The sequence below is a fragment of the Panulirus ornatus genome, chromosome 5, assembly GCF_036320965.1.
Source record: "Panulirus ornatus isolate Po-2019 chromosome 5, ASM3632096v1, whole genome shotgun sequence".
Lineage (NCBI taxonomy): Eukaryota > Metazoa > Arthropoda > Malacostraca > Decapoda > Palinuridae > Panulirus > Panulirus ornatus.
In genome coordinates, this window is record NC_092228.1 from 23,603,785 (window position 1) to 23,623,047 (window position 19,263).

General features: G+C 40.9%; 1 protein-coding gene across 1 annotated transcript in view; it reads right to left on the reverse strand.

Annotated features, from left to right (window-relative positions):
• The window catches only part of LOC139746780 (probable glutamate receptor), a 93,313-nt gene extending 77,763 nt beyond the window's left edge, over window positions 1–15,550 (reverse strand). The window contains exons 1-2 of the mRNA XM_071658322.1: window positions 15,423–15,550; window positions 14,873–15,020 (exon numbers count right to left, since the gene is read on the reverse strand). Of these exons, the coding sequence (XP_071514423.1) occupies window positions 14,873–15,020; window positions 15,423–15,545 (271 nt within the window). The 5' untranslated portion in view covers window positions 15,546–15,550. The remainder of the gene's footprint in view (window positions 1–14,872; window positions 15,021–15,422) is intronic.
• Between the last annotated feature and the right edge of the window lie 3,713 nt (window positions 15,551–19,263).

The following is a 19,263-nucleotide window of genomic DNA, read 5'->3' on the forward strand; positions in this document are numbered from 1 at the left end:
GCATCAGAAGTATAATAGAATAAATAAATGAACATATATGACTGATCATTATATTGTGGAGGCATAGGTGAAGATTTGTAGAGGTTTTCAGAAAAGAAGAGAGAATGTTGGTGTGAAGAGAGTGGTTAGATTAAGTGAGCTTCGGAAGGAGGCTTGTGTGAGGAAGCACAAGGAGAGACTGAGTACAGAATGGAAAAAGGTGAGAGCCAAGGACGTAAGGGGTGTGGATGAGGAATGGAATGTATTTAGGGAAGCAGTGATTGTTTGCGCAAAAGATGCTTGTGGCATGAGAAACGTGGGACGTGGGCAGATTAGAAAGGGTAGTGAGTGGTAGGATGAAGAAGTAAGATTATTAGTGAAAGAGAAGAGAAAGGCATTTGAACGATTTTTGCAGGGAAATAATGCAAATGACTGGGAGATGTATAAAAGAAAGAGCCAGAAGGTCAATAGAAAGGTGCAAGAGGTGAAAAAAAGGGCAAATGAGAGTTGTGTTGATAGACTATCATTGAATTTTAGGGAGAATAAAATGATGTTTTGAAGAAAGTGAATAATATGCGTAAGAAAAGGCAACAAATGGGAACGTCAGTAAAAGGTGCTAATGGGGAGGTGATAACAAGTAGTGGTGATGTGAGACGGATATGGAGTTAGTATTTTGAAGGTTTGCTGAATGTGTTGCATGATAGAGTGGCAGATATAGGGTGTTTTGGTCGAGGTGGTGTGTAAAGTGAGAGGGTTAGGGAGAATGATATGGTAAACAGAGAAGAGGTAGTAAAAGCTTTGCGGAAGATGATAGCAGGCAAGGCAGCGGGTTTGGATGGTATTGCAGTGGAATTTATTAAAAAGGGGATGACTGTATTATTGACTGGTTGGTGAGGATATTTAACGTATGTAAGACTCATTATGAGGTGCGTGATGATTGGCGGAATGCTTACATAGTGCCATTGTACAAAGGCAAAGGGGATAAAACTGAGCGCTCAAATTACAGAGGTATAAGTTTGTTAAGTATTCCTGGGAGGTTATATAGGAGAGTATTGATTGAGAGGGTGAAGGCATGTACAGAGCATCAGACTGGGGAAGAGCAGTGTGGTTTCAGAAGTGGTAGAGGATGTGTGGATCAGGTGTTTCCTTTGAAGAATGTATGTGATAATTATTTAGAAATGCAAATGGATTTGTATGTAGCATTTATGGATTGGAGAAGGCATATGATAGAGTTGATAGAGATGATCTATGGAAGGTATTAAGAATATATGGTGTGGGAGGCAAGTTGTTAGAAGCAGTGAAAAGTTTTTATCGAGGATGTAAGGCATGTGTACGTGTAGGAAGAGAGGAAAGTGATTGTTTCTCGGTGAACGTTGGTTTACGGCAGTGGTGTGTGATGTCTCTATGGTTGTTTAATTTGTTTATGGATGGGGTTGTTAGGGAGGTGAATGCAATAGTTTTGGAAAGAGGGGCAAGTATGCAGTTTGTTGTGGATGAGAGAGCTTGGAATATGAGTCAGTTGTTGTTCGCTGATGATACAGCGCTGGTGGCTGATTCGGTTGAGAAACTGCAGAAGCTATTGACTGAGTTTGGTAAAGTGTGTGAAAGAAGGAAGCTGAGAGTAAATGTGAATAAGAGCAAGGTTATTAGGTACGGTAGGGTTGATTGACAAGTTAATTGGGAGGTAAGTTTGAATGGAGAAAAACTGGAGGAGGTGAAGTGTTTTAGATATCTGGGAGACGATTTAGCAGCGGATGGAACCATGGAAGCGGAAGTCAATCATAGGGTGGGAGAGGGAGAGAAAGTTCTGGGAGCGTTGAAAAATGTGTGGAAGTCGAGAGCGTTATCTTGGAAAGCAAAAACGGGTATTTTTGAAGAAATAGTATTTTCAAATTTGTTATATGTTTGCGAGGTATGGGCTATAGATAAATATATATATATATATATATATATATATATATATATATATATATATATATATATATATATATATATATATATATTTATATATATATATATATATATATATATATATATATATATATATATATATATATATATATATATATATATATATATATATATATATATATATCCCACGTTATTGGTGCCCATGCATCAAGGAATGATAAGATGAATTATGAGAGGCAAGTGTTTAGGGAGCGGCGAAGTGAGTGTGTTAACGGTTTTGATGCTCGAGACCGGGTTATAATGATGGGTGATTTGGATGTAAACATGAGTAATGTGGTAGTTGTTGGAATCTATTGGTGTACATTTGGTGTTCAAAGTTGTAAATGGAATTGGTGAAGAGATTGTACATTTGTGTGCAGAAAAAGGACTAGTGATAGCGAATACCTGGTTTAAAAAGAGAGATATACATAAGTATACGTATATAAGTAGGAGAGATGACCAGAGAGCGTTATTGAATTACGTGTTAAATGATAGGCAAGTGATACAAAGACTTTTAGATGTCAATATGCTGAGAGGTGGAACAGGAGGGTTGTCTGATCATTATCTAGTGGAGGCAAAGGTGAAGATTTGTAAAGGTTTTCAGAAAACAAGAGAGAATGTTGGGTTCAAGAGAGTGGTGAGATTAAGTGAGCTTGGGAAGGTGACTTGTGTAAGGAAGTACCAGGAGTGACTGGGTGCAGTATGGAAAAAGTGAGAGCAAAGGTCTTAGGGGGAGTGGTGGAGGAATGGGGTATATTTACATAAGCAGTGGTGGCTTTCGCATAAGATGCTTTTGGCATGAGAGGTGTGGGAGATGGGCAGATTAGAAAGGGTTATGAGTGGTCGGATGAAGAAGTTAGATAATTAGCGGATAGAAGACAGAGGCATTTGGACGGTTTTTGCAGGGATGTAGTGCAAATGAATGGGAAATATATAAAAGAAAGAGACAGGAGGTCAAGAGAAAAGTGCAGGAGATGTTATAGGGGACACATGAGAGTTGGGGTGAGGAAGTATCATTAATTCTATAAAAAGATGTTTTAGAAGGAGGTAAATAAGGTTTGTAAGACAAGAGAACAAATTGGAACATCGGTGAAGGGGGCAAATGGGGAGATAATAACAAGTAGTGGTGATGTGAGAAGGAGAGGGAGTGAGTATTTTGAAGATTTGTTGAATGTGTTAGATGAGAATGGCATATATAGGGTGTTTTGGTCGAGGTGGTGTGCGAGGTGAGAGGGTTAGGGAGAATGACTTGGTAAGCAGAGGAGAGGTAGGGAAAGCTTTATGGAAGGCGGCGGCGGGTTTGGATGGTATTGCAGTAGAATTTATCTAAAAAGAGGGTGACTGTGTTCTTGACTAGGTGGTGAGGATATTCAGTGTATGTATGGCTCATGGAGAAGTGCTTGAGTATTGGGGGAATGCATGCATAGTGCCACTTTACAAAGGGAAAGGGAATAAAGGTAATTGCTCAAATTACAGAAGTATAAGTTTGTTGAATATTCCTGGGAAATTATACGGGAGGGTATTGCTTGAAAGGTTGAAGGCATGTAAAGAGCATCAGACTGGGGAAGATTAGTGTAGTTTCAGAAGTGGTAGAGGATGTGTGGATCAGGTGTTTGCTTTGAGGAATATATGTGAGAAATACTTAGAAAGACATATGGATTTGTATGTAGCATTTATGGATCTGGCGAAGGCATATGGTAGAGTTGATAGTGCTCTATGGAAGGTATTAAGAGTATATGGTGCGGGTGGCAAGTTGTTATAAGCAGTGAAAATTTTTTTTCGAGGATCTAAGGCATGTGTACGTGTAGGAAGAGAGGAAAGTGATTGGTTCTTATTGAATATCTGTTTGCGGCAGGGGTGTGTGATGTCTCCATTGTTGTTTGCTTTGTTTATGGATGGGGTTGTTAGGGAGGTGAATGCAAGAAAGAGTTTTGGAGAGAGGGGCCAGTATGCAGTCTGTTGTGAATGAGAGGGCCTGGGAAGTGCGTCAGTTGCTCTTCGCTGATGATACAGAGCTGGTGACTTATTCGGGTGAGAAACTTCAGAAGCTGGCAACTGAGTTTGGTAAAGTGTGTAGAAGAAGAAAGCTGAGAGTAAATGTCAATAAGACCAGGGTTTTTAGGTACAGTAGGGTTGAGGGACAATTCAATTAGGAGGTAAGTCTGAATGGAGAAAAACTGGAGGAAGTGAAGTGTTTTAGATATCTGGCAGTGGATGTGGCAGCGAATGGAACCATGGAAGCGGAAGTGAGTCACAGGGTTGGGGAGGGGGACGAAAGCTCTCGCAGCGTTGAAGGATGTGTGGAAACATTATCTCGTAGAGCAAAAATGGGTATGTTTGAAGGAGCAGTGGTTCTAACAATGTTATATGGTTGCGAGGCGTGGGCTGTAGATAGGGTTGTGGGGAGGAGGGTAAATGTGTAGGAAATGAGATGTTTGAGGACAACATGTTTTGTGAAGTGGTTTGATCGATTAAGTAATGAAAGGGTAAGAGAGATAAGTGGAAAAAAAAAGCGTGCGGTTGAAAGAGCAGAAGAGGGAGTATTGAAATGGTTTTGGCACATGGAGGGATGAGTGAGGAAAAATTATCAAAGAGGATATATTGGTCAGAGGAGCAGGTAACAAGGAAAGTGGGAGACCAAATTGGAGGTGGAAAGATGAAGTGAAAAAAGAAAATGAACGATCATGGTCCTGAACACACAGGAGGTTGAAAGGCAAACGTGCAAGGAATAGAGTGAATAGGAACGATGCGGTATACCGTGGTCGACGTGCTGTCAATGGATTGAACCAGGGCAGTTTTGTGGTTCCTAAATGTGGAAAGGAAGCTGTGGTTTCAGTGCATTATACATGATAGCTAGAGACTGAGTGTGAACGAATGTGGCCCTTGTTGTCCTTTCCTAGCGCTACCTCATACGCTTGCGGGGGAGGGGGTTGTAGTCTCATGTGTGATGATGTGACCGTTGTAGACCCCGTTGCTCACCAACGTGAGACGAAGGGTATTAGAGTACATAGTATTCGAATAGTTATATCCCTATCAGCCAGGCCCGTAGCCTAGCGGTTAGCATTCCCGCCTCTTGAACAGGAGTCCGGGTTCGATCCTGGCTGTTGGAGGTTTCCATGTTCTATGAAGGTGCGCATTTTAATGCACTATGTTCGTATTCATATACCTCCGCGTTTCTACAGTTACGACATGTGCGCCTGTTGGGAAATGACCGGTGTAGACCCCACTGCTAACCAAAGTGAGACGAAGGGTATTCAAGTACATAGTATTCGAATAGTTATATCCTATTAGCCAGACACATAGCCTAGCGGTTAGCATTCCCGCCTTTTGCACGGGGTCCCGGGTTCGATCCTGGCTGTTGGAGGTTTGTATGAATTATATATATTTTATATTTTTTTTTATTATACTTTGTCGCTGTCTCCCGCGTTTGCGAGGTAGCGCAAGGAAACAGACGAAAGAAATGGCCCAAACCCCCCCCTATACACATGTATATACATACGTCCACACACGCAAATATACATACCTACACAGCTTTCCATGGTTTACCCCAGACGCCTCACATGCCCTGATTCAATCCACTGACAGCACGTCAACCCCGGTATACCACATCGCTCCAATTCACTCTATTCCTTGCCCTCCTTTCACCCTCCTGCATGTTCAGGCCCCGATCACACAAAATCTTTTTCACTCCAACTTTCCACCTCCAATTTGGTCTCCCTCTTCTCCTTGTTCCCTCCACCTCCGACACATATATCCTCTTGGTCAATCTTTCCTCACTCATCCTCTCCATGTGCTCAAACCACTTCAAAACACCCTCTTCTGCTCTCTCAACCACGCTCTTTTTATTTCCACACATCTCTCTTACCCTTACGTTACTCACTCGATCAAACCACCTCACACCACACATTGTCCTCAAACATCTCATTTCCAGCACATCCATCCTCCTGCGCACAACTCTATCCATAGCCCACGCCTCGCAACCATACAACATTGTTGGAACCACTATTCCTTCAAACATACCCATTTTTGCTTTCCGAGATAATGTTCTCGACTTCCACACATTCTTCAAGGCTCCCAGGATTTTCGCCCCCTCCCCCACCCTATGATCGACTTCCGCTTCCATGGTTCCATCCGCTGCCAGATCCACTCCCAGATATCTAAAACACTTCACTTCCTCCAGTTTTTCTCCATTCAAACTTACCTCCCAATTGACTTGACCCTCAACCCTACTGTACCTAATAACCTTGCTCTTCTTCACATTTACTCTTAACTTTCTTCTTCCACACACTTTTCCAAACTCAGTCACCAGCTTCTGCAGTTTCTCACATGAATCAGCCACCAGCGCTGTATCATCAGCGAACAACAACTGACTCACTTCCCAAGCTCTCTCATCCCCAACAGACTTCATACTTGCCCCTCTTTCCAAAACTCTTGCATTTACCTCCCTAACAACCCCATCCATAAACAAATTAAACAACCATGGAGACATCACACACCCCTGCCGCAAACCTACATTCACTGAGAACCAATCACTTTCCTCTCTTCCTACACGTACACATGCCTTACATCCTCGATAAAAACTTTTCACTGCTTCTAACAACTTTCCTCCCACACCATATATTCTTAATACCTTCCACAGAGCATCTCTATCAACTCTATCATATGCCTTCTCCAGATCCATAAATGCTACATACAAATCCATTTGCTTTTCTAAGTATTTCTCACATACATTCTTCAAAGCAAACACCTGATCCACACATCCTCTACCACTTCTGAAACCACACTGCTCTTCCCCAATCTGATGCTCTGTACATGCCTTCACCCTATCAATCAATACCCTCCCATATAATTTACCATGAATACTCAACAAACTTATACCTCTGTAATTTGAGCACTCACTCTTATCCCCTTTGCCTTTGTACAATGGCACTATGCACGCATTCCGCCAATCATCAGGCACCTCACCATGAGTCATACATACATTAAATAACCTTACCAACCAGTCAACAATACAGTCACCCCCTTTTTTAATAAATTCCACTGCAATACCATCCAAACCTGCTGCCTTGCCGGCTTTCATCTTCCGCAAAGCTTTCACTACCTCTTCTCTGTTTACCAAATCATTTTCCCTAACCCTCTCACTTTGCACACCACCTCGACCAAAACACCCTATATCTGCCACTCTATCATCAGACACATTCAACAAACCTTCAAAATACTCACTCCATCTCCTTCTCACATCACCACTACTTGTTATCACCTCCCCATTTGCGCCCTTCACTGAAGTTCCCATTTGCTCCCTTGTCTTACGCACTTTATTTACCTCCTTCCAGAACATCTTTTTATTCTCCCTAAAATTTAATGATACTCTCTCACCCCAACTCTCATTTGCCCTTTTTTTCACCTCTTGCACCTTTCTCTTGACCTCCTGTCTCTTTCTTTTATACATCTCCCACTCAATTGCATTTTTTCCCTGCAAAAATCGTCCAAATGCCTCTCTCTTCTCTTTCACTAATACTCTTACTTCTTCATCCCACCACTCACTACCCTTTCTAATCAACCCACCTCCCACTCTTCTCATGCCACAAGCATCTTTTGCGCAATCCATCACTGATTCCCTAAATACATCCCATTCCTCCCCCACTCCCCTTACTTCCATTGTTCTCACCTTTTTCCATTCTGTACTCAGTCTCTCCTGGTACTTCCTCACACAGGTCTCCTTCTCAAGCTCACTTACTCTCACCACCCTCTTCACCCCAACATTCACTCTTCTTTTCTGAAAACCCATACAAATCTTCACCTTAGCCTCCACAAGATAATGATCAGATATATATATATTTTTTTTTCTTTTTTTTTTTTGCTTTGTCGCTGTCTCCCGCGTTTGCGAGGTAGCGCAAGGAAACACGAAGGAAATGGCCCAACCCACCCCCATACACATGTATATACATACGTCCACACACGCAAAAACACATACCTACACAGCTTTCCATGGTTTACCCCAGACGCTTCACATGCCCTGATTCAATCCACTGACAGCACGTCAACCCCGGTATACCACATCGATCCAATTCACTATATTCCTTGCCCTCCTTTCACCCTCCTGCATGTTCAGGCCCCGATCACACAAAATCTTTTTCACTCCATCTTTCCACCTCCAATTTGGTCTCCCTCTTCTCCTCGTTCCCTCCACCTCCGACACATATATCCTCTTGGTCAATCTTTCCTCACTCATTCTCTCCATGTGCCCAAACCATTTCAAAACACCCTCTTCTGCTCTCTCAGCCACGCTCTTTTTCTTTCCACACATCTCTCTTACCCTTACGTTACTTACTGGATCAAACCACCTCACACCACACATTGTCCTCAAACATCTCATTTCCAGCACATCCATCCCTCTGCGCACAACTCTATCCATAGCCAACGCCTCGCAACCATAAAACATTGTTGGAACCACTATTCCTTCAAACATACCCATTTTTGCTTTCCGAGATAATGTTCTCGACTTCCACACATTCTTCAAGGCTCCCATGATTTTCGCCCCCTCCCCCACCCTATGATCCACTTCCGCTTCCATGGTTCCATCCGCTGCCAGATCCACTCCCAGATATCTAAAACACTTTACTTCCTCCAGTTTTTCTCCATTCAAACTTACCTCCCAATTGACTTGACCCTCAACCCTACTGTACCTAATTACCTTGCTCTTATTCACATTTACTCTTAACTTTCTTCTTTCATGCACTTTACCAAGCTCAGTCACCAGCTTCTGCAGTTTCTCACATGAATTAGCCACCAGCGCTGTATCATCAGAGAACAGCAACTGACTCACTTCCCAAGCTCTCTCATCCCCAACAGACTTCATACTTGCCCCTCTTTCCCTGGGATAGGGGAAAAAGAATACTTCCCACGCATTCCTCACGTGTTGTAGAAGGCGACTAAAGGGGACGGGAGCGGGGGGCTAGAAACCCTCCCTCCTTGAATTTTAACTTTCTAAGTGGCGAAACAGAAGAAGGAGTCATGCAGGGCGTGCTCATCCTCCTAGAAGGCTCAGATTAGGGTGTGTAGATATGTGTGAATGTAAACAAACTGAGAAAAAAGGAGAGATAGGTAGGATGTTTCAGGAAAGGAACCTGGATGTTTTGGCTCTGAGTGAAATGCAGTCAAGGGTAAAGGGGAAGAGTGGTTTGGGAATGTCTTGGGAGTAAAGTCAGTGGTTAGTGAGAGGACAAGAGCAAGGGAAGGAGTAGCACTACTCCTGAAACAGGAGCGGGGGGAGTATGTGATAGAGTGTAAGAAAGTAAATTCTAGATTGATATGGGTAAAACTGAAAGTTGATGGAGAGAGATGGGTGATTATTGGTGCATATGCTCCTTGGCGTGATAAGAAATATCATGAGAGGCAAGTGTTTTGGGAGCAGCTGAATGAGCGTGTTAGTGGTTTTGATGCACAAGACCGGGTTATAGTGATGGGTGATTTGAATGCAAAGGTGAGTAATGTGGCAGTTGAGGGATTAATTGGTATACATGGGGTGTTCAGTGTTGTAAATAGAAATGGTGAAGAGCTTGTAGATTTATGTGCTGAAAAAAGACTGATGATTGGGAATACCTGGTTTAAAAAGCGAGATATACATAAGTATACGTATGTAAGTAAGAGAGATGGCCAGAGAGCGTTATTGAATTACGTGTTAATTGATAGGCGCGCGAAAGACAGACTTTTGGATGTTAATGTGCTGAGAGGTGGTAGTGGAGGGATTTCTGATTATTATCTTGTGGAGGCGAGGGTGAAGATTTGTAAGTGTTTTCAGAAAAGAAGAGAGAATATTGGAGTGAAGCGAGTGGTGAGAGCATGTGAGCTTGGGAAGGAGACTTGTGTGAGGAAGTACCAGGAGAGACTGAGTACAGAATGGAAAAGGTAAGAACAAAGGAGGTAAGGGGAGTGTGGGAGGAATGGGATGTATTTAGGGAAGCAGTGATGACTTGCGCAAGGGATACCTGTGGCATGAGAAGCGTGGGAGGTGGGTTGATTAGAAAAGGTAGTGAGTAGTGAGATGAAGAAGTAAGATTATTAGTGAAAGAAAAGGTAGAGGCATTTGGACGATTTTTACAGGGAAAAAATGCAAATGAGCGGGAGATGTATGAAAGAGGCAGGAGCTCAAGACAAAGGTGCAAGAGGTGAAAAAGAGGGCAAATGAGAGCTGGGGTGAGAGAGTATCATTAAATTTTAGGGAGGATAAAATGATGTTTTGGAAGGAGGTAAATAAAGTGCGTAACACAAGGGAGCAAATGGGAATTTCAGTGAATGGGGCTAATAGAGAGAAGATAACAAGTAGTGGTGATGTGAGAAGGAGATGGAGTGAGTATGTTGAAGGTTTGTTGAATATGTGTGATGATAGAGTGGCAGATATAGGGTGTTTTGGTCGAGGTGGTGTGCAAAGTGAGAGGGTTAGGGAAAATGATTTGGTAAACAGAGAAGAGGTAGTAAAACCTTTGCGGAAGATGAGAGCCGGCAAGGTAGCAGGTTTGGATGGTATTGCAGTGGAATTTATTTAAAAAGGGGATGACTGTATTGTTGACTGGTTGGTAAGGTTATTTAATATATGTATGATTCATGGTGAGGTGCCTGAGAATTGGCGGAATGCTTCCATAGTGACATTGTACAAAGGCAAAGGGGATAAGAGTGAATGCTCAAATTACAAATGTATAAGTTTGTTGAGTATTCCTCGTAAATTATATGGGAGGGTATTGATTGAGAGGGTGAAGGCATGTACAGAGCATCAGACTGGGGAAGAGCAGTGTTGTTTCAGAAGTGGTAGAGGATGTGTGGATCAGGTATTTGCTTTGAAGAATGAATGTGAGAAATACTTAGAAAAGCAAATGGATTTGTATGTAGCGTTTATGGATCTGGAGAAGGCATATGATAGAGTTGATAGAGATGCTCTGTGGAAGGTATTAATAATATATGGTGTGGGAGGCAAGTTGGTAAAAGCAGTGAAAAGTTTTTATCGAGGATGTAAGGCATGTGTACGTGTAAGAAGAGAGGAAAGTGATTGGTTCACAGTTAAAGTAGGTGTGCAGCAGGGGTCTGTGATGTCTCCATGGTTGTTTAATTTGTTTATGGATGTGGTTGTTAGGGATGTGAATGCAAGAGTTTTGGAAAGAGGGGCAAGTATGAAGTCTGTCGTGGATGAGAGAGCTTGGGAAGTGAGTCAGTTTTTGCTCACTGATGTGAGAAACTGCAGAAGCTAGTGACTGAGTTTGGTAAAGTGTGTGAAAGAAGAAAATTGAGAGTAAATGTGAATAAAAGCAAGGTTATTAGGTACAGTAGGGTTGAGGGTCAATTCAACTGGGAGGTAAGTTTGAATGGAGAAATACTGGAGGAAATAAAGTGTTTTAGATATCTTGAAGTGGATCTGGCAGTGGATGTAGCCATGGAAGCGGAAGTGAATCATAGGGTTGGGGAAGGGGCGAAGATTTTGGGAGCCTTGAAGAATGTTTGGAAGTCGAGATCATATTCTCGGAAATCAAAAATGGGTATGTTTGAAGGAATAGTGGTTCAAACAATGTTGTATGGTTGCGAGGCGTGGGCTATGGATAGAGTTGTGCGCAGGAGGGTGGATGTACTGGAAATGAGATGTTTGAGGACAATATGTGGTGTGAGGTGGTTTGATCGAGTAAGTAATAAAAGGGTGGGAGAGATATGTGGAAATAAAAAGAGTGTGGTTGAGAGAGCAGAAGGTGTTTTGAAATGGTTTGGTCACATGGAGAGAATGAGTGAGGAAAGATTGACCAAGAAGATATATGTGTCAGAGGTGGAGGGAACGAGAAGTGGGAGACCAAATTGGACGTGGAAAGATGGAGTGAAAAAGATTTTGAGTGATCGGGGCCTGAACATGCAGGAGGGTGTATGGCGTGCAAAGAGTAGAGTGAATTGGAATGATGTGGTATACTGGGTTCGACGTGCTGTCAATGGATTGAACCAAGGCATGTTAAGCGTTTGGGGTAAACTATGGAACGTTCTGTGGGGCCTGGATGTGGATATGGGAGCTGTGGTATCGGTGCATTATTACATGACAGCTAGAGACTAGGTCTGAACGAATGTGGCCTTTGTTGTCTTTTCCTAGCGCTAACTCGCACAAATGAGGGGGAGGGGGCTGTTATTCCAAGTGTGGCGAGGTGGCGATGGAATGAATGAAGGCAGACAGTATGAATTATGTACATATGTCTATATGTCATATATCTGTGTGAGTATATATTTGTATACATTGAGATGTATAGGTACATATATTTGCGTGTGTGGTCGTGTATGTATGTATATGTGTATGTGGGTGAGTTGGGCCATTCTTTAGTCTGTTTCTTTGCGCTACCTCGCTAACTCGAGAGACAGCGGAAAAGCAAAATAATAAGTAAATAAATATATATATATATTTATATATATATATATATATATATATATATATATATATATATATATATATATATATATATATATATTTTGTGCTTTGTCGCTGTCTCCCGCGTTTGCGAGGTAGCGCAAGGAAACAGACGAAAGAAATGGCCCAACCCATCCCCATACACATGTATATACATACGTCCACACACGCAAATATACATACCTACACAGCTTTCCATGGTTTACCCCAGACGCTTCACATGCCCCGATTCAATCTACTGACAGCACGTCAACCCCGGTATACCACATCGCTCCAATTCACTCTATTCCTTGCCCTCCTTTCACCCTCCTGCATGTTCAGGCCCCGATCATACAATATCTTTTTCACTCCATCTTTCCACCTCCAATTTGGTCTCTCACTTCTCGTTCCCTCCACCTCCGACACATATAACCTCTTGGTCAATCTTTCCTCACTCATTCTCTCCATGTGCCCAAACCATTTCAAAACACCCTCTTCTGCTCTCTCAACCACGCTCTTTTTATTTCCACACATCTCTCTTACCCTTACGTTACTTACTCGGTCAAACCACCTCACACCACACATTGTCCTCAAACATCTCATTTCCAGCACATCCATCCTCCTGCGCACAACTCTATCCATAGCCCACGCCTCGCAACCATACAACATTGTTGGAACCACTATTCCTTCAAACATACCCATTTTTGCTTTCCGAGATAATTTTCTCGACTTCCACACATTCTTCAAGGCTCCCAGGATTTTCGCCCCCTCCCCCACCCTATGATCCACTTCCGCTTCCATGGTTCCATCCGCTGCCAGATCCACTCCCAGATATCTAAAACACTTTACTTCCTCCAGTTTTTCTCCATTCAAACTCACCTCCCAATTGACTTGACCCTCAACCCTACTGTACGTAATAACCTTGCTCTTATTCACATTTACTCTTAACTTTCTTCTTTCACACACTTTACCAAACTCCGTCACCAGCTTCTGCAGTTTCTCACATGAATCAACCACCAGCGCTGTATCATCAGCGAACAACAACTGACTCACTTCCTAAGCTCTCTTATCCCCAACAGACTTCATACTTGCCCCTCTTTCCAAAACTCTTGCATTCACCTCCCTAACAACCCATCCATAAACAAATTAAACAACCATGGAGGCATCACACACCCCTGCCGCAAACCTACATTCACTGAGAACCAATCACTTTCCTCTCTTCCTACACGTACACATGCCTTACATCCTCGATAAAAACTTTTCACTGCTTCTAACAACTTGCCTCCCACACCATATATTCTTAATACCTTCCACAGAGCATCTCTATCAACTCTATCATATGCCTTCTCCAGATCCATAAATGCTACATACAAATCCATTTGCTTTTGCTAAGTATTTCCCCACATACATTCTTCAAAGCAAACACCTGATCAACACATCCTCTACCACTTCTGAAACCACACTGCTCTTCCCCAATCTCATGCTCTGTACATGCCTTCACCCTCTCAATCAATACCCTCCCATATAATTTACCAGGAATACTCAACAAACTTATACCTCTGTAATTTGAGCACTCACTCTATCCCCTTTGCCTTTGTACAATGGCACTATGCACGCATTCCGCCAATCCTCAGGCACCTCACCATGAGTCATACATGCATTAAATAACCTTACCAACCAGTCAGTGATACAGTCACCCCCTTTTTTAATAAATTCCACTGCAATACCATCCAAACCTGCTGCCTTGCCGGCTTTCATCTTCCGCAAAGCTTTTACTACCTCTTCTCTGTTTACCAAATCATATATATATATATATATATATATATATATATATATATATATATATATATATATATATATATATATATATATATATATATATATATATATATATATATATATATAGTTGATAGTATGAAGTTTAGATCGCACTTCAGTAGGAATTCATATAAATTTTTTGAACATGTAATTTTTCTATGTATGTGATACATGTTTCGTGGAGGCTTTTTGTCCCCAGGCAATTTCACCGCACATCATAGCTTTAGCCAGATCATTATTAGAGAATTGAGAAAACACGAAAACATATATAAAGTTGTTCGACACACCCAGGTACCAAGGCCAACCTCCGTCACCTGACCCCCTTTATATGTTTGTGTGTGTTTTTGTCTATGTCTATGTCGCACACAGAATTCGAATTAAACATCTGATTCGCTCATCTTATACCACTCTAGAAGTTACATTGCTCCTCCTCAGTGTGACGATATGTAAATGTCGTCTCTCCTTCAGTCACCACTTTCTCTGATAACTTACCAGTTACGCCAAACCAAGTTATACATCTATGAACTGAAATGTTCACCTTTGACCCCTTCTCCTCATTCAGCGTAATTAGCCTGATTATTTGGTACCAAACCGCTGAACCATGCATACATTATAAATCCTATTAGAAGAACACATTAATAGACAACTACTCTCTAATGATGATTTTCGTAGCACCAAACTTTGCAATAATATCATAAAATATCGATAACTTAACGATACCATTAGGAGGCTCCGTAAACGTAAGAGTAAAGTTGAGGACTCGAGCGACTGTCTTGACAACTTCAATTTCCATACCGTAGCGGAGCAGCACCGTGCCATTCTCTGCCCGGTGGAAGAAGTTACACGGAGCAAAGTGGAACGTTGACACCTGGGGATGAGGGAGTACATCTCACTACGAGTTATAGCTTGGCCATCAGTACAAGGTAGAGTACATCTCACAAGCTGGTTTCCGCTCACCTTTAACACACCATTAACACCACATAGTTAAACGAAATATACCTGGCTAATGTACTGAGACGTGTTTCAACGGCTTGTTGTAGTTACTGATACTGGATCGTCTGTATTCTTAACGGAAAAAAAGATTTGTCGATTATTTCATAATTACGATATATCTTTCATTTATGCATTTCTCTGCTCAGTCTATCCTTTAAAACAAAAGCTATTAACTTTGCGTATGACAATTCTGGACTCATCTCATAACCAGAGTAAATGGATCAGCTGAAATTTGATCTCTTAGTTTTCGATCTGACTTCGATTATTGTTCACGTACCTTAAGCACGGCGCCCCGAAAGTCAGACAGTTTGTCAGGGAAGAGGTCTAACTGGCGGGTGAACCTGTGGTGGTACCAGGTGTTGATACGCCTCACTCCCGGACCCCAGTACAGCTGGTTCATGTACAGCACCCACTCCCCTTGGTGCCAGACTGTGGGATAGATCATAAGCTATAGTACAGCTTGTTCATGTTCAGCTATTAATCTTCCTTGGTGACAACCCTGCGAGAGAATATGAATTAAGATTCAGGTGGTTTATTTACAACACCATATTCCACAATCGCTATACCGTGGACCTTGGTTTATATAAAAAAAAAGAATGCCCCAATCCTTTATATGGCCATTAAATCAAATATAAACTTGGTGTAACATGTTAAAGCAAATATGACTTCAAATTGATATTCTATTTGTTTTCACTTGTCAAATCCTATACTAACCTACCTCTCTAGAAGTATTGAGGGATGTTCGGAGTCTTATATCATGGAAGATAATAGATTTAGAAAAAGTGCGCCATTTCAGTAAAATAAATTGATTGTCAGATAAAAGTGGAAAGTACATACTATCAAAAAGGTCATTAAAGACACCTCATTTGGCCGTTCATATTCTTTAATTGGGACTCAGGGTAGCATCACTACTGTTAACGTAGTATATTTCATACCAGAAATCGACTGACAAAAAGAATATTGCATTTAAGAATGTAATCGCTCACATGACTTCAAAGATGGCCCTTTGTCATTCTCAGTACCAACTTGCCATGGATTTTATCAAACATGATTTAACTCTCCAAAACTCATATATTTCTGTTAAGCCTACTCCTTGTCGAACACAGTTTACGACAATTCTAGAATATTGTCTACATAATAATTGATGATAATCTACATAATATATATATATATATATATATAAATAATGTAAGACAATGTACCGTGGTTTCGCGTCACTGATGTAGTTTCTCAATGGTAGTGGGCACGTACTTGTGGTAGCTAACATTTCCAACTCCCATTTACCCCCAAAATGACATATCTCGCCGACACTGCTCCCTGCCTTAAAGACCCTCTCAGTATTACTCATTCTATACCTGAGTTAATACTCCTTACAGTTACCATCCTAAGCTATAGTGTGAAGTACTGATTCACCCATAAACTACATGTGTGAGGTACACGTTACGGTGTTTCGTTTTCTGTTAACTGTGGTTGGAGTGTATGATTAAATTTCTAGGAATCACTGCCTGAGGATAGACAAATTAATAATTGTTGTGGCCTCACAAGCGTTGTTACTATATGCTAGAATGGAAGTATTTCTTTCATTCACTAAGCGAGGACGTCAAGAAAGACACTAAAAGTTACTCTCCACTTGTTCTGATAATATGTGGTAATTATATATATATATATATATATATATATATATATATATATATATATATATATATATATATATATATATATATATATATATATATATATATATATATATATATATATATATATGTATATATATATATATATATATATATATATATATATATATATATATATATATATATATATATATATATATATATATATATATATATATATATATATATATATATACATATATATATATATATATATATATATATATATATATATATATATATATATATATATATATATATATTTAGAAAAGCAAATGGATTTGTCTGTAGCATTTATGGGTCTGAAGAAGGCGTATGATAGAGTTCATAGAAATGCTCTGTGGAAGGTATTAAGAATATATGGTTAGGGAGGAGAGTTGTCAGCAACAGTGAAAAGTTTTTATCGAGGATGTAAGGCAAGTGTACGTGTAGGAAGAGAAGAAAGTGATTGGTTGTCAGTGAATGTTGGTTTGCGGCAGGGGTGCGTGATTCCTCATTGGTTGTTTAACTTGTTTATGGATGAGGTTGTTAGGGAGGTGAATGCAAGAGTTTTGGAAAGAGGGGCAAGTATGCAGTCTGTTGTGGATGAGAGAACTTGGGAAGTGAGTCAGCTGTTGATACAGCGCTAATGGCTGATTCGGGTGAGAAATTGCAGAAGCTGGTGACCGATTCGGGTAAGAAACTGCAAGACCTGGTGACTGAGTTTGGTAAGGTGTGTGAAAGAAGAAAGCTGAGAGTAAATGTGAATAAGAGCAAGGTTATTAGGTACAGAAGAATTGAGGGACAAGTCAACTGGGAGGTACGTTTGAATGGAGAAGAACTGGAGGAAGTGAAGTGTTTTAGATATCTGAGAGTGGATATATATGTATATATATATATATATATATATATATATATATATATATATATATATATGTGTGTATAAATACATATATTATTATCATTATTATCATTATCATTATAATATTTTGCTTTGTCGCTGTTTCCCGCGTTAGCGAGGTAGCGCAAGGAAACAGGCGAAAGAATGGCCCAACCCACCCATATACACATGTATATACATACACGTCCACACACGCAAATATACATACCTATACATCTCAACGTATACATAAATATACACAAACAGACATATACATTTACATATACATATACAGACATATACATATACAACAGACTTCATACTTGCCCCTCTTTCCAAAACTCTTGCATTTACCTCCCTAACAACCCCATCCATAAACAAATTAAACAACCATAGAGACATCACACACCCCTGCCGCAAACCTACATTCACTGAGAACCAATCACTTTCCTCTCTTCCAACACGTACACATGCCTTACATCCTCGATAAAAACTTTTCACTGCTTCTAACAACTTGCCTCCCACACCATACATTCTTAATACCTTCCACAAAGCATCTCTATCAACTTTATCATATGCCTACTCCAGATCCATAAATGCTACATACAAACCCATTTGCTTTTATAAGAATTTCTCACATACATTCTTCAAAGCAGACACCTAACCCACACATCCTCTACCACTTCTGAAGCCACACTGCTCTTCCCCAATCTGATGCTCTGTACATTTCTTCACCCTCTCAATCAATACCCTCCCATATAATTTACCAGGAATACTTAACTAACTTATACATCTGTCGTTTGAGCACTCACTCTTATCCCCTTTGACTTTGTACAATGGCACTATGCCCGAATTCCGCCAATCCTCAGGCACCTCGCCATGAATCATACATACATCAAATAACCTTACCAACCAGGGTTAGGGGAGAAAGAAAACTTCCCACGCATTCCTCAAGTGTCGTAGCAGGCGACTAGAGGGGACTTGAGCGGGTGGCCAGAAATACTCCCCTCCTTGTATTTCAACTTTCTAAAATGGGAAAGAGAAGAAGGAGTAATGCGGGAAGTGCTCATCCTCCTCGTAGGCTCAGATTGGGGTGCCTAAATGTGTGTTGATGTAACCAAGTTGTGAAAAAAGGAGAGACAGGTAGTATGTGTGAGGAAAGGAAACTGGATGTTTTGGCTCTGAGTGAAACGAAGCTCAAGGGTAAAGGGGAAGAGTGGTTTGGGAATGTCTTTGGAGCAACGTCAGGGGTTAGTGAGAGGACAACAGCAAGGGAAGGAGTACCACTACTCCTGAAACAGGAGTTGTGGAAGTATGTGATAGAATATAAGAAAGTAAATTCTAGATTAATATGGGTAAAACTGAAAGTTGATGGAGAGAGATGGGTGATTATTGGTGCATATGCACCTGGGCATGAGAAGAAAGATCATGAGAGGCAAGTGTTTTGGGAGCAGCTGAATGAGTGTGTTAGTGGTTTTGATGCAAAAGACCGGTTTATAGTGATGGGTGATTTGAATGCAAAGGTGAGTAATGTGGCAGTTGAGGGAATAATTGGTATACATGGGGTATTCAGTGTTGTAATGGAA